The 13,163-nt window shown below is 46.1% G+C and overlaps 1 protein-coding gene across 1 annotated transcript; it reads right to left on the bottom strand.

Moving 5' to 3' along the window:
• Positions 1-4,941: 4,941 nt before the first annotated feature.
• LOC109623162 (uncharacterized) lies at positions 4,942-5,819 on the bottom strand. Its single transcript, XM_029859800.2, has 2 exons — positions 5,683-5,819; positions 4,942-5,615 (listed from the first exon to the last, which is right to left on the bottom strand). The coding sequence occupies exons 1-2, from the start codon at positions 5,719-5,721 to the stop codon at positions 4,953-4,955; spliced, it is 702 nt and encodes a 233-aa protein (XP_029715660.2). The 5' UTR covers positions 5,722-5,819; the 3' UTR covers positions 4,942-4,952.
• Between the last annotated feature and the right edge of the window lie 7,344 nt (positions 5,820-13,163).

Here is a 13,163-nt window from a genome sequence, read left to right as displayed (position 1 = left end):
AATTTGCCGTCAGCTTACCCTCTCGGGGGAATTCGCTTTTTTTATTATGGCTTACCCTCTCGGGGGAATTTGCCGTTAGCTTACCCTCTCGGGGGAATTCGCTTTTTTATTATGGCTTACCCTCTCGGGGGAATTCACCACCGGCTTACCCTCTCGGGGGAATTTGCCGTCAGCTTACCCTCTCGGGGGAATACGCTTTTTTTATTATGGCTTACCCTCTCGGGGGAATTTGCCGTCAGCTTACCCTCTCGGGGGAATTCGCTTTTTTATTATGGCTTACCCTCTCGGGGGAATTCACCACCGGCTTACCCTCTCGGGGGAATTTGCTTTTTTTATTATGGCTTACCCTCTCGGGGGAATTCACCATCGGCTTACCCTCTCGGGGGAATTTGCCGTCAGCTTACCCTCTCGGGGGAATTCGCTTTTTTTATTATGGCTTACCCTCTCGGGGGAATTTACCACCGGCTTACCCTCTCGGGGGAATTTGCCGTCAGCTTACCCTCTCGAGGGAATTCGCTTTTTTTATTATGGCTTACCCTCTCGGGGGAATTCACCACCGGCTTACCCTCTCGGGGGAATTTGCCGTCAGCTTACCCTCTCGGGGGAATTCGCTTTTTTTATTATGGTTTACCCTCTCGGGGGAATTTGCCGTCAGCTTACCCTCTCGGGGGAATTCGCTTTTTTATTATGGCTTACCCTCTCGGGGGAATTCACCACCGGCTTACCCTCTCGGGGGAATTTGCTTTTTTTATTATGCCTTACCCTCTCGGGGGAATTCACCATCGGCTTACCCTCTCGGGGGAATTTGCCGTCAGCTTACCCTCTCGGGGGAATTCGCTTTTTTTATTATGGCTTACCCTCTCGGGGGAATTCACCACCGGCTTACCCTCTCGGGGGAATTTGCCGTCAGCTTACCCTCTCGGGGGAATTCGCTTTTTTATTATGGCTTACCCTCTCGGGGGAATTCACCACCGGCTTACCCTCTCGGGGGAATTTGCCGTCAGCTTACCCTCTCGGGGGAATTCGCTTTTTTTATTATGGCTTACCCTCTCGGGGGAATTCACCACCGGCTTACCCTCTCGGAGGAATTTGCCGTCAGCTTACCCTCTCGGGGGAATTTGCTTTTTTTTTTTATTATGGCTTACCCTCTCAGGGGAATTCACCATCGGCCTACCCTCTCGGGTAAGATTATATGGTTTACGCTCCTATAGAATCCGGACAGTAGCAAATTACATTTATTTTAGCAGAGGGAAACACACATTTTCAACCACCAGACATGAATGCAGGAATCGATACTGGAACACAGAAAAGAAGCACACAAGTTCTTTGCAAAACAATGCAAAGGTTATTGATACTGTTTCGGGTTTGCGTGCGCAGGATCGTTAGGATTCATACTTCAACCTAGCTTCCCCGGTATACGCCGTGTCAAGAACAATAACAGCTGTAACGGCCGCTCAGAGCTTATCCAAAGCCGAAAGCCACACAAGAACTCCACGCATAAAATAACGACGAAGGTCAAATCGTGTTCTCCATTCACAGCTGCGATGCACACAAAGAAAAGAAGACCTTGCTTGTTATCCGCTTGCCACCGCCTCTGCTTGCCTTCAAAACAATGATGCGTAAAAAAACAACACAATAAAACAAACCTCGAAGTTTCACCGCTGTTCCAGCCAACTAACGAAAATACTACACCAACACTGTCGCAACACAGAATCCAGCCACGCGAGCCCCACCGATGAGATGAAAAATGCTGCACCATCCTGCATCAAACCGCTGCCAAACACCGCCGCGATGGGAGGAAACACACGAATCCCTTAATTAATTTACTTTACTTGCTGGGAGCTTACCTACCGGCTGTGCCATTGTCGTGTCCGGATGGACACCGTGGCATTCCGGTCCAGCCAATTCCGCCGACCGAAACTCTGCACCTACGAGGAAGATTGCGAATGACGCAACCTACTCGTACGAAATACTTTACAAGACTGAAGTTTCATTTCATCTTGATCGTTTGTTTCGATTGCTTTGTTTATCTGGTAGCGCATCTTTGCTGCTAATGCTATATGCCCTGTTTATCCTTTGCTCGGTATCCCTCTCAATCCCTACAAGCAATAGCAGCCCAACTGGCGCTATTAAATGCATTCCTTACATCCAGAGTCACTACCCCGCAAAAGCGAATTCCCCTCCTCTTAGGCTCGAGTGCTTTCTCGGCGGTTTTTGTAACCGACAAGATAGCGTCTACGGTGGACCTCCCCTTCCGGAAGCCATACTGGTTGCTCGAGAGACCATTTACGCCCTCAGTGCACACTAAGAATAAATCGCAGAATTCTGTGAAAGATTTCACCGAATGTAAACTGTGAAATATGCTTTCACAGATATTTCTGTGAAATTCTATGTTTTCCAACCCAACTGTCAAAACTTCACTGAAAATTCGGTAAAGGCAAATGGATCACCGAATTCTGTGAAATTTTTACGTAACGATTCGGTGAACACAAAAAATATTATCGCGCGCTGCTATTTTTACCGAATTTCGGTAAAAGCAGTAGTCGGCCACTGCCAAGCGCAGGTTGTCATTCCAAAATTGATTGGTTTTGACTGTTATGTAGTGAAAGTGGCGGACCATTTGCAGCAGCGGGATAACAGGCTGGTTAGTATTTTCCGTAAGTGCCAATTGCACATCAATAATGTATATTTTTTGTAGACATTCTTTCGGCCACGATGGAGAAGTCACCGATCGTGAACGGATGTGAAAAACTAGTCATTTCGTCCCGCAGATTCGTGTATCATGCTCACGAACTACATATTTACAAACGCACAACGAAGTATATATTCCAGTTTTAAATAAATCCAAAAGTAATTGAATTTCATTTTGATTTTTGTTTGAGAAACTGAAAAAAATTAAACCGAAAGGTCTGTGAACTGCAAATAATCCAACTAAAAATCACCGTACATCTGTGAAAAAACCACAGAAAGTTCTGTGAAATCAACTAAAATAAACAAATAATCCACAGAAAATTTGTGAAACAAATCACCGAAACGTTCGGTGAATATGACAGATGAGCATTTTTAATTTTTACAGATTGTTCGGTGAATCAAAAAATCACCGAACAGTTCACCGAAAATTCTGCTGTTGAGATTTCGGTGAAATTTCACCGAATTCTGTGATTTATTCTTAGTGTGTGAACTTCAACATTCTATTGAGGATGATCTTTTCGAGCACCTTCCCCGCCGTGTCAATCAAGCATATTGGTCTATATGCCGACGGGTCTCCGGGTGGTTTCCCCGCCTTTGGCAATAGTACCAGGCTCTGCCTCTTCCAAGCTTCCGGGAAAACTCCCTCGTCCAGGCATTTCTGCATAGCAGACCTGAACATCTCGGGAGCTTCTGCAATAGCTACTTTTAAGGCCAGGTTCGGAACTCCGTCCGGACCTGGGGCCTTACCTACGCTAAGGGACTTAGCTATCCCCGCAAGTTCCACATCGGTGACCCTTTCCTCATCGCCAGCCCCAGTCCCCGGCTGTCCTACGAAAGGAGGCCAAGGACTAGGATCATGACGCGGAAAAAGTCCTCCAATGATCCCCTCCAACATCTCTGGAGATTGCTCTGTAGGAGCCATCACACCTCTCGTCTTGGCCATAACGATCCTGTAGGCATCACCCCACGGGGTCGTATTGGCACTCTGACAGAGACCCTCAAAGCAGGCCTTCTTGCTTGCTCTTATCTCGGTCTTGAGCGCGGCTATGTGAAGGTTAATGTGTAGACTAGACTACTCCAAAGCCTCGTAAGGGTCGATATTCTGCTGATGACTGACTGATCCTATCGTGCGAATACTGGAGAAGCAATAAATGGGGTTACATGCATGACGTGTGGAAAAGGGTGTAAGTACCGTAAACATTATTGGAATCCTGCATATAGACGGATGATGATGAATATCTTTGCAGCTTTAATCCCCGCACAATTGAAATTGGACTGGCAGCATTATTGATAGTTTATTAGGGTAGGTAATCAAAGTTTGAACCAAATTGCGGCTTTCTGAAGCAGTGCAAATTTTAAGTGATTTTTTCTCCCACATGGAAATAATTTACTACGGCAAAATCGTATGTACATGAAAGCCACGGGTATAAGCTTTCTGTTAAATGGTAAAAAGTTTGTATTTGCACCGAATTTCATTGAAATATTCGATTTTTCATCAACAATGATTTTAATCTTAATTTGAACCATCGTAATCATAATTTGAACCAATTTTAATCTTAATTTGAACTACTGGCGGCAGCAGCTCGAGCAACTCACAAAACAGCCAATTCCATGCTAAACAATTAAAAATCACATGAATCTGCTAATTCTCATACCTATTTTTCATTAGGCAGTGGAATCTCAACTCAGAATGTTCTAAATTCTTTAGGAATTTGGAAACTAAATTTGGATTTTTCCATCCCCCAAGAGTAAACAAAGCAACCACTAGCGCAATCTACAGGCCAACACTAGAAGCTCACCTCCGTTTACTAGTTCAAATTTAGATTACAAATGGTTCAACTTAAGATAACATTCTCCAAGTAAGAATCACTTAAATTTGATAATTTTATGAGGAATATTGCGGAATATTATTCGGTTGGTCGATTCTACGATAAATAAGCTTTCATTTGACGTGTTCACATATTGCGTGTGATACAATGCATGAGCTGTACGAGTGCACCGAAAATGTGCTTTCTCTTGGGGGAAATGGGTGAAATCACAGTGATTTTTCAATTGCCTGATTTCCATGACAAAAACGCTTTTTTCAATGCTTTTAAAGTCCATGTTATCAGGTTATATTACGGAAAGCTGTTTAACATCTTTTTCGGGACAATATTTGCCTGAAAAGTACGTCGTTTTAATGAATTTTGAAATGGTTCAAATTAAGATTACAATTTGACTAGTTCAAAGTTTGATTTCTTACCCTAGTTTATTGAAGTTTATTAATTATTTTGTTCTTCGACACACTCTTCCGAAAACTTGCGCAGTCTTTGAATTTCATCGTCGAAAACTGTTTGAAGCTCATCCAAGCAATTCGTGTACTGTGACTGTTTTTCTCTGAGATCAATTATGAATGTACGAATGATGTCGTCAAAGTCCGGAATGTCGTCCGTTATATCGATTTTCAATTTGCTGATGGTGTCCGCCAGCGATTCCGGTCTAGAGATGATATTGCTCGGCTTGAAGAATACCTCGAAAATACTATACTTCTGGATTTTAGCCTCGCTTACAGAGAATTGTTCGTACATTTCAGCAACGTCCTTATCGATGGAGTCATCCAGCTTCTTGATGCATTCGCTGTACTTGTTGCCAGCCCAACCCGTGATACTCATTAGACCCCAAATGTTATTTTCGAAACACCAATCCTCGATAGTGTTGCCATAGTTGAGTAAGTTCAGTTCCGCGTCCATCACCACCTTAAGAGAGTTTGTCTTCAGCGTCAATGTTTGATTGTAGAAAGAGTTCAGCTCTCCCAAGGCCTTTTGCTTTGATTCGTACAGTTTGTTGATCGTGATATCATGCGCGCTCTGATAGTCGGGCAAAATTTCACGGAGCTTGTCGACAGCGTCTAAAGCAATGTGGCGCACTTCAGAGTATTGCGCATTCTAAACGAGATGATAGAAGAAAAATCTGAATATCCACACGTACTTCTGGCGGTGTTGTGATACTTACGGCAACAGCCAATAAACCAAGGAAAAGCAAAGTTTTCATGATGATGTTTGTCAGAAGTATACGCCTGAAATGATGCTATTCATGATTTGTTCCGGATTTTATAGAACGAATTCAGTCGAGATATTAATCTAATCTGGTTATCAATAAATTCAAGAAGTGGGTCCGGTTGACACATGAAATGATATTCAGCGATACTGCATAATCCCTACTTTTTCATTGAGAGGTAGTTTAATTCGCCGATTACCATTTTGGTACACACAATTAGATAAGATGAAATGCAAAGCTGATATCCGAGTTTTTTCCAATATAAAAGACCCAAGAAAGGGTTTATGGCACATAAATCTGCGTATTCTACTCGGCGATTGTTCATTATGAAACTGTTACAAGTTGTTTTGGTATTACTTTTCGTGGCAGTTATTGTAAGTAGAAGGTCTACGTTCGATTCGAATTTGAATAACGACATCGATCATAATTTTATTCTAGACCGCGCAGGTCCCGCATAAAAGACAGAGCTCACTAAATGTGCTAGCTCAGGTGCAATCAGCAATTCCTAGCAAACGGAGCAGATCCAACCAGCAGACCGCCGAAGATGTGCTCAATAATTTCTACCGCAACGTTCTGACAACACAAACTGAGGCTGTTCAGAAGGTATTGGACATCTAAGCCGAATTGACGGCCTTTGGCGAAAGCATCGAATACTGGTGTTGGCAAAACAACGTCTTAGCGCTGGAAAGCACCGTAAAGTGGATTGGACTGGGTTACAGCGTGTGTTTGGACAAGCTGGACACATCGGTCGCCGAATTACTTGCTGAAGTAAACAGTCGTAATCATGATCAAGAGGGGGATCTAAGTCAGTACCATGTATTCGCGCTCTTCCGGAAAAGGAACATCATCAGCAATCCAGAAGCCATCGGAAACAATATTGCTTCGATCGACTTTGATATCACAAAGGACATCCCGGAGCTTGACGGCGAACTGTCTGCTTTTGAAAACGATTTGAACGAGATACTTACTGCCTATTCTGAATGTTTGACTCAAAAGTTTACCTCTCGACAGGGGGACTTTGATAATATTCTGATGACCTCTAAATTATGTGCAGATATTGACTGAAAACGCTAAAGACCAATATCACAGAAACTTTCAAAGTAAAACATGTTGTAAGCATTCAATAAAGCACTTTTTTGGCAAAACTTTAAAACTTATGGATATTGGATAGATTTCTGACACTATGTCGATTGCAACAATTAGCCGTGAAGTTTCTTGAAACCAATAGCTGTATTCCATTTACGTTCTGCCTCCACTTCGCTACGCCTCCCGTATGCTGATATTGCTGATTTGAAACTCGGAAGCTCATGAGATGGGGCAATCTACAGAGTTGTTTCTTTTGATACACATGCCTGTGGCAAACTTGCTGCCAGCTTGCTTTATTTCGTTGTTGAGGCTGCGTCGCCATGAGTCTTTGGGCGCTAGGGCTCCCATCTACACAGCTTACCTCGTACCCACTAAACCATTCCTATGGTTGCCAAACCCTACGTCTCTCCGGAAGTAGGGTATTGCTTCAGAGAGGGGCTAGTGCACATCGCACCCTCAAGGTTAGCTGCGTAGCCTAGCAGCAACGAACATCGATGACTCGCTCTGGAGAGTCCATCACGGTAACATGCCGGCGCTTAGCCAGTTTCCCGAGTGGTCCTCGCCACTCCCTTTGTCCTCGGAAGGCGGGCAAGGTCAACTCCGCCCGTGCCCAACTGCTTTGCAGACATCAAGAACTGATGCCCACGTGCAACCCGATCTGACCTGCTGAAGGCAAGGGTATCACTACCCTTCAGGCCCTATCAGCTGCACCAGAAGGTTGCTGACAGCAGGATCTCCACCTGCCCCGACCCTTGCTGGGGACCCCTTTCCAAGGGTCGATCTCGACCGCAGGGCACCGGTATGACCTACGAATCCGACTCCGAATCCCTGGACCACCTCTTGTACTGCATCTGGACTAGCCATTCTCCGAGTCCACGCGCCACCTCCTCTGTAGCTCCCAGACGATATGGGTGATATCCGTTGAAACGGCGTTCCAGCCAAACTCATCCCTACACATCCTCTGAACCAAGTTGTCCGGGTTCGTGTCCTCCCCGCATGTGGCAAGCATGCGGTCACGCATTGTGCGAAAACGTGGGCACACGAACAAAACGTGTTCCGCCGTTTCCTCTAAACCATTGCACACTGGGCATTCGGGAGAATCCGCATGCCCGAAACGGTGTAGATACTGTCGGAAGCAACCATGATCTGTAAGGACCTGTGCCAGGTGGAATGTAACTTCCCCATGGCGCCTATTAATCCAACTATCTACCTTCGGTATCAACCTATGGGTCCACCTTCCTTTGGTGGAACTGTCCCACGCGCGCTGCCATTTGACTATAGAGGCCATCCTGGCAGTCCTGCGTATGCCTCTTGTGCCGCGCATTTCGAAGCACTCCATGTCCTCACCGATAAGAATGTTGATAGGCACCATACTAGTAATGACGCAGAGACCGTCGTGTGACACGGTACGGTACGCGCTCGCAACCCTCAGGCACATAAGCCTGTAAGTACTTTCCAGCTTCCGTCGGTAGCATTAGTACTTAGCGCGGTGCCCCACGCCGGGCCGCCATACCTAAGTATGGACGTAGCAACACTAGCCAGAAGCCTGCGCTTACTGGCGTACACCGCAGAGCTATTGGACATCATCCGAGACAGTGCCGCAATAGCTGTGGAGGCTCTTTTACAGGTGCATAGACCTAAATATTCCCACGCCTTCCGATATTCTAAGTCAATTCAACTGTGGAAGAAAAAAGACGCATTTCCCCCCACACTCCCGTTAGAGCAGCTGCCTGGGTGTGTTTTTATTTCAATTTTCCATCTACAGCTACGCTCTAGGTAGGTTCTACCTACCTCGCGCGCGGCATATGGAAGCATGAAAATCGCACCCGGTGATGGCCAGGTGCGATCGTGTTCAAACACGTGAGTCGAGCCGGTAAATCCACAATATGCTTGGTGGGTCAATGGTCGCTGGGTTTGATTGGCGGTGACCGATTCCAAGGCTCAATTGTAAACCTGTAAAGGTTTTGTTTTTGATCTAAAATTTCGTACTGGACGTTGATCAACAAAACAACATCCGTACGGTGTCCTGGTTTCGCGGGGTAGCGACCGCGCAGCGATGCGTTTGTTTTGTTTTCATGATCGTACATGTTGGGTCCGGTTGGTTTGGTGCAGCTCTGATTACGCTCGGTGGGCCGTCGACAGGAATGTCATGGAACGGATATCCTATCGATCGCGCTACACGCTAAGAAAATGTTACTCTAAAATGAGTAAGATTCACACAAAACTGAGCTAAACTGGAACAGCTCAAAAAATGAGTAAATTGCATTTCCAGCGATAGCACTGGCCCAAGTGCAAAAATCCAACTGGTTTAAGCTGTATAATATTCTTCGCATCCTCAAGAATATTATACGGCTTAAACTGATGAGATTTTCGCACTTGGGCCAGCGCTATCGCTGGAAAAAAAATTTACTCAATTTTGAGTTGTCCCACTTTAGCTCGAAAATGAGTGAATTTCCTGACCGTGTAGAATGTTGCGAAATCAAGGCGCCGTATTGGCCGCATATGGCTTTAGGTAGCCTATATTGTTTTTGTTTTGAAATCAGGGCGCGGTTTCAGGTAGCCTAGATTGTTTTGATTTTGAAATCGAGGCACTGTATCTGCCGAGAATGGTTTGTTTCAGGTAGCCGTGATTGTTTTCACTTGGTTCGATTTTTGAACCCAGGTGAACCGTAAAAGGAATGTTGAAAATCGAAACCGTATTGGCGGCATAGGGGCGCCGGAATTGTTTTGTACTCGATTTTGTTTTGACTTCGAGTAAAAGAATGTGGGGTATAATTTCAACGAACATCTGCGGCCGGGGCCCGGCTAGGGGTCACTGTGCCCAAGTAAGGTACACTTCAATAACAAAGCGGGTGCTTTGTTTTGGAGAATTTGGTACCAAATTCCGATGATGATGATGATGATGATGATGAAGATGATGATGATGACGATGAGGATGATGGTGAAGATGACGATGTGACACGCCCAAGCATTGGAAACGCCCAAGTGAGGCGGGGCTAGAAGATGTAGGCCTTCGTGTAAAGATTCTCAGAAGGGGTTTTTTGTGAACACGCCCAAGTCAGGCGTGGTTAGGGAATTAGGTTTTTCTATCAGAACTAGGATTCTTGGTAGGGCTTGGGATACGCCCAAGAGAGAAGAGATTTTTCAAGAAGAGAAAGATGTAAAACACGATGTGGACAAGTAGGATAGGTAGAAGGTTTTGGGACTTTTTAGTATTTAAATTTTTTTTGGTTGTTGGACACGCCCAAGATGGGTTGGGCAACGTTAGGAATTTTCATGACTTCTTCGGGAAAACGATAGTGATGGTGGGAGTTTTAGACACGCCCGAGCTGGTTCGGGTATTGCTAGGAAATTTAGGCTATAAATACTGAGGCTTTGGCTTCAATCGGGGTTCAGTTTCAACGTAAGAGTCGGGTCAGTTCAAAGACAGTCTGTGAGACAGTTGTTCAGTTCAGAAAAGACAGTAGTTGTTAAGGTTCAGTTCAGTTCAGTTGAGTTCAAAGACAGTCTGTGAGACAGTGGTTCAGTTTCAACGTAAGAGTTGGGTTCAGTTAAAAGACAGTCTGTGAGACTGGGTGGGAATTGTCGAGTTCAGTCTGTGGGTCAGTTGGTGTTGATGAAGAACAGTTCGTATCTGTAGTTAGAAAAGGAGTTACTGAGTTGGTGTTGATAAAGAATAGTTGTATCGGTAGCTAGAAAAAGAGTTACTGAGTTGGTGTTGATGAAGAACATGTTTATTTAGAAGTTAAGATAATGAAATAAACTGTAAAATCAGTTACAGTAGTGAAAACACGGACATTGTAAATAAATGAAAGATATCACATCCTTGTGTAGAATAGTTTAGAAGACTCCCAAAGGTAACGGGACGCTTCACAGGCATAATCGACGTGGCTACCGAAAGTAAGCTTATCGTCGATCATCACACCCGAGTGTTTGACGGAGCGCTTTGACAGGATAGTGCACTCTCCTACACTGATCTCCGTCTGCTGCTCCGACTTCCGGTTGTTAACAACCGTCACCTCTGTCTTGTGGTGAGCCAGCTTCAGTTTCCTGGATCGCATCCACGCCTCCACAACCTTGATCGAATGGTCGGTAGTCAACTTTACCTCCTCGATCGTTTCACCGTAGACTTCGAACGTAATGTCGTCGGCAAATCCGACAATTTTCACTCCCACTAGGTACTCTAACCTCAACACCTCGTCGTACATTACATTCCATAACACCGGACCCAGGATGGAACTTTGCGGCCGCGGGACTCCTGAGGTTATGTGAAAGCACTTCCAACCCACCTCTGTGTCGTAGACTAGTACACGATTCTGAAAGTAACTTCCGAGAATCTTGTACAGGTACTCCGGTATCCCCAGACGCAAGAGCGCATCAGCAATAGCAGACCAGCTGGCGCTATTAAACGCATTCCTTACATCCAGAGTCACTACCGCGCAAAAGCGAAAAAAGGTTTATGTAACCGACAAGATAGTGTCTACGGTGGCCGTACTGGTTGCTCGAAAGACCATTTTCGCCCTCGGTGAACCTCAACATTCTATTGAGGATGATCTTTTCGAGCACCTTCCCCGCCGTGTCAATCAAGCATATTGGTCTATATGCCGACGGGTCTCCGGGTGGTGTCCCCGCCTTTGGCAATAGTAGCAGGCTCTGCCTCTTCCAAGCTTCTGGAAAAACTCCCTTGTCCAGGCATTTCTGCATAGCAGACCTGAAAATCTCGGGAGCCTCTGCAATAGCTACTTTTAAGGCCAGGTTCGGAACCCCGTCCGGACCTGGGGCCTTACCTACGCTAAGGGACTTAGCTATCCCCGCAAGTTCCACATCGGTGACCCTCTCCTCATCGCCAGCCCCAGTCCCCGGCTGTTCTACGAAAGGAGGCCTAGGACTAGGATCATGACGCGGAAAAAGTCCTCCAATGATCCCCTTCAACATCTCTGGAGATTGCTCTGTAGGAGCCATCACACCTCTCGTCTTGGCCATAACGATCCTGTAGGCGTCACCCCACGGGTTCGTATTGGCACTCTGACAGAGACCCTCAAAGCAGGCCTTTTTGCTTGCTCTTATCTCGGTCTTAAGCGCGGCTTTTGCAGCGGTGAACACCACCCGCCGTTCGTTTCGCTCTTCCTCTGATCGTGCTCACTGCATCCGCCACCTAGCCCGTAGGCAGGCGCGGCGCAGGTCCGCAATCGCGTCGGTCCACCAGTAAGCCGGTGGCCTCCCATTTCTAGGCCTAGGCATGGTCGCATCACACGCACGTGAGAGCACCGCTACCAGCTCGTCGCCGTCTAAACCGATTAAGTTTCGCTCACGGCGGAGCGCGTCCCTAAATACCCCTTCGTCGAAGTATGATGTCTTCCACCTGCGAGGGCTTGGCCTTGGCCTAGCCACCTCTTCTTCTATCCGCTGTCTGCTGTTGTTGTAGTCGATACTGTAGCGAACCGCCAGGTGATCGCTGTGAGTGTAGCCATCATCTACTCTCCAGTTCGAACTACTTGTTAGGCCAGGACTACAAAAGGTCACGTCAATAATTGACTCCGCTCCGTTTCGACTAAAGGTACTCTTGGTACCGACATTAGCCAAGTCGACATCTAAGATGGCCAGTGTTTCTAGCAGGATCTGACCCCGCTGGTTCGTGAAACGGCTTCGCCATTCCACGGCCCAGGCATTAAAGTCACCCGCTATTACCACCGGCCTTAGCACGGTCGTTAAGCGGTCCGTGAACTGCTCGATCGGCCACCGCGGAGGCGCATAACAGCTACAGAAGAAGACCCCGTTTACTTTGGTGACCACGAAGCCTTCATAGGTAGTAGACACCAACTCCTGGACGGGGTATTTACCCTTCGTCCATATCGCCGCCATTTTTTTGGTCCCATCCGCAACCCAGTTGCCGTTGCCGGCGGGTACTCGGTATGGGTCCGAAATGATGGCGATATCCGTCTCCCACTCAGAAACCGCCTGACAAAGCAGCTTCTTCACCGAGAAAATTCGATTTTACTACCACACAAAAAAGTGCCATCTGTTCTATTTTTAGTTTGGAATGTCGATCTATTATTCTCTCATTAATAGGTTTCCACTTCATGAGCGCAGCGTGGCGTGGATCGTGTTCACCTCATATAGGCAGAGTATAGTAGAATTTGTGGCTAGGGTAAGGTTAATACATTTCAAGTTCAAATTCTTGTCCGTTGCTTCGCACTTAAAGTCGATGCCGTTGAAACAGTCGTAATCTTTCATTTTCGATTTCTTTAACGATTTTTTTGATTTTGAGAGCAGTAGGTTGTTGGCCTAAGGTTCCCTATCCACAGTGGTGGGGCTGCCACCTTAGATATAGTTTCCGGTGGAGGAGCATT

The sequence above is a fragment of the Aedes albopictus genome, chromosome 2 (genome assembly GCF_035046485.1).
Source record: "Aedes albopictus strain Foshan chromosome 2, AalbF5, whole genome shotgun sequence".
NCBI classification, from domain to species: Eukaryota; Metazoa; Arthropoda; class Insecta; order Diptera; family Culicidae; genus Aedes; species Aedes albopictus.
Note: the sequence above shows the minus strand (reverse complement) of the source record. Positions and strands in the feature narration are given on the sequence as shown.

Excerpts from the sequence above, each read along its gene's own strand:
- LOC109623162 (XM_029859800.2), bottom strand. The coding sequence starts at position 5,721 with ATGAAAACTTTGCTTTTCCTTGGTTTATTGGCTGTTGCC. Across the intron at positions 5,616-5,682 it reads TTGGTTTATTGGCTGTTGCC|AATGCGCAATACTCTGAAGT; the intron begins GTAAGTATCACA and ends CATCTCGTTTAG.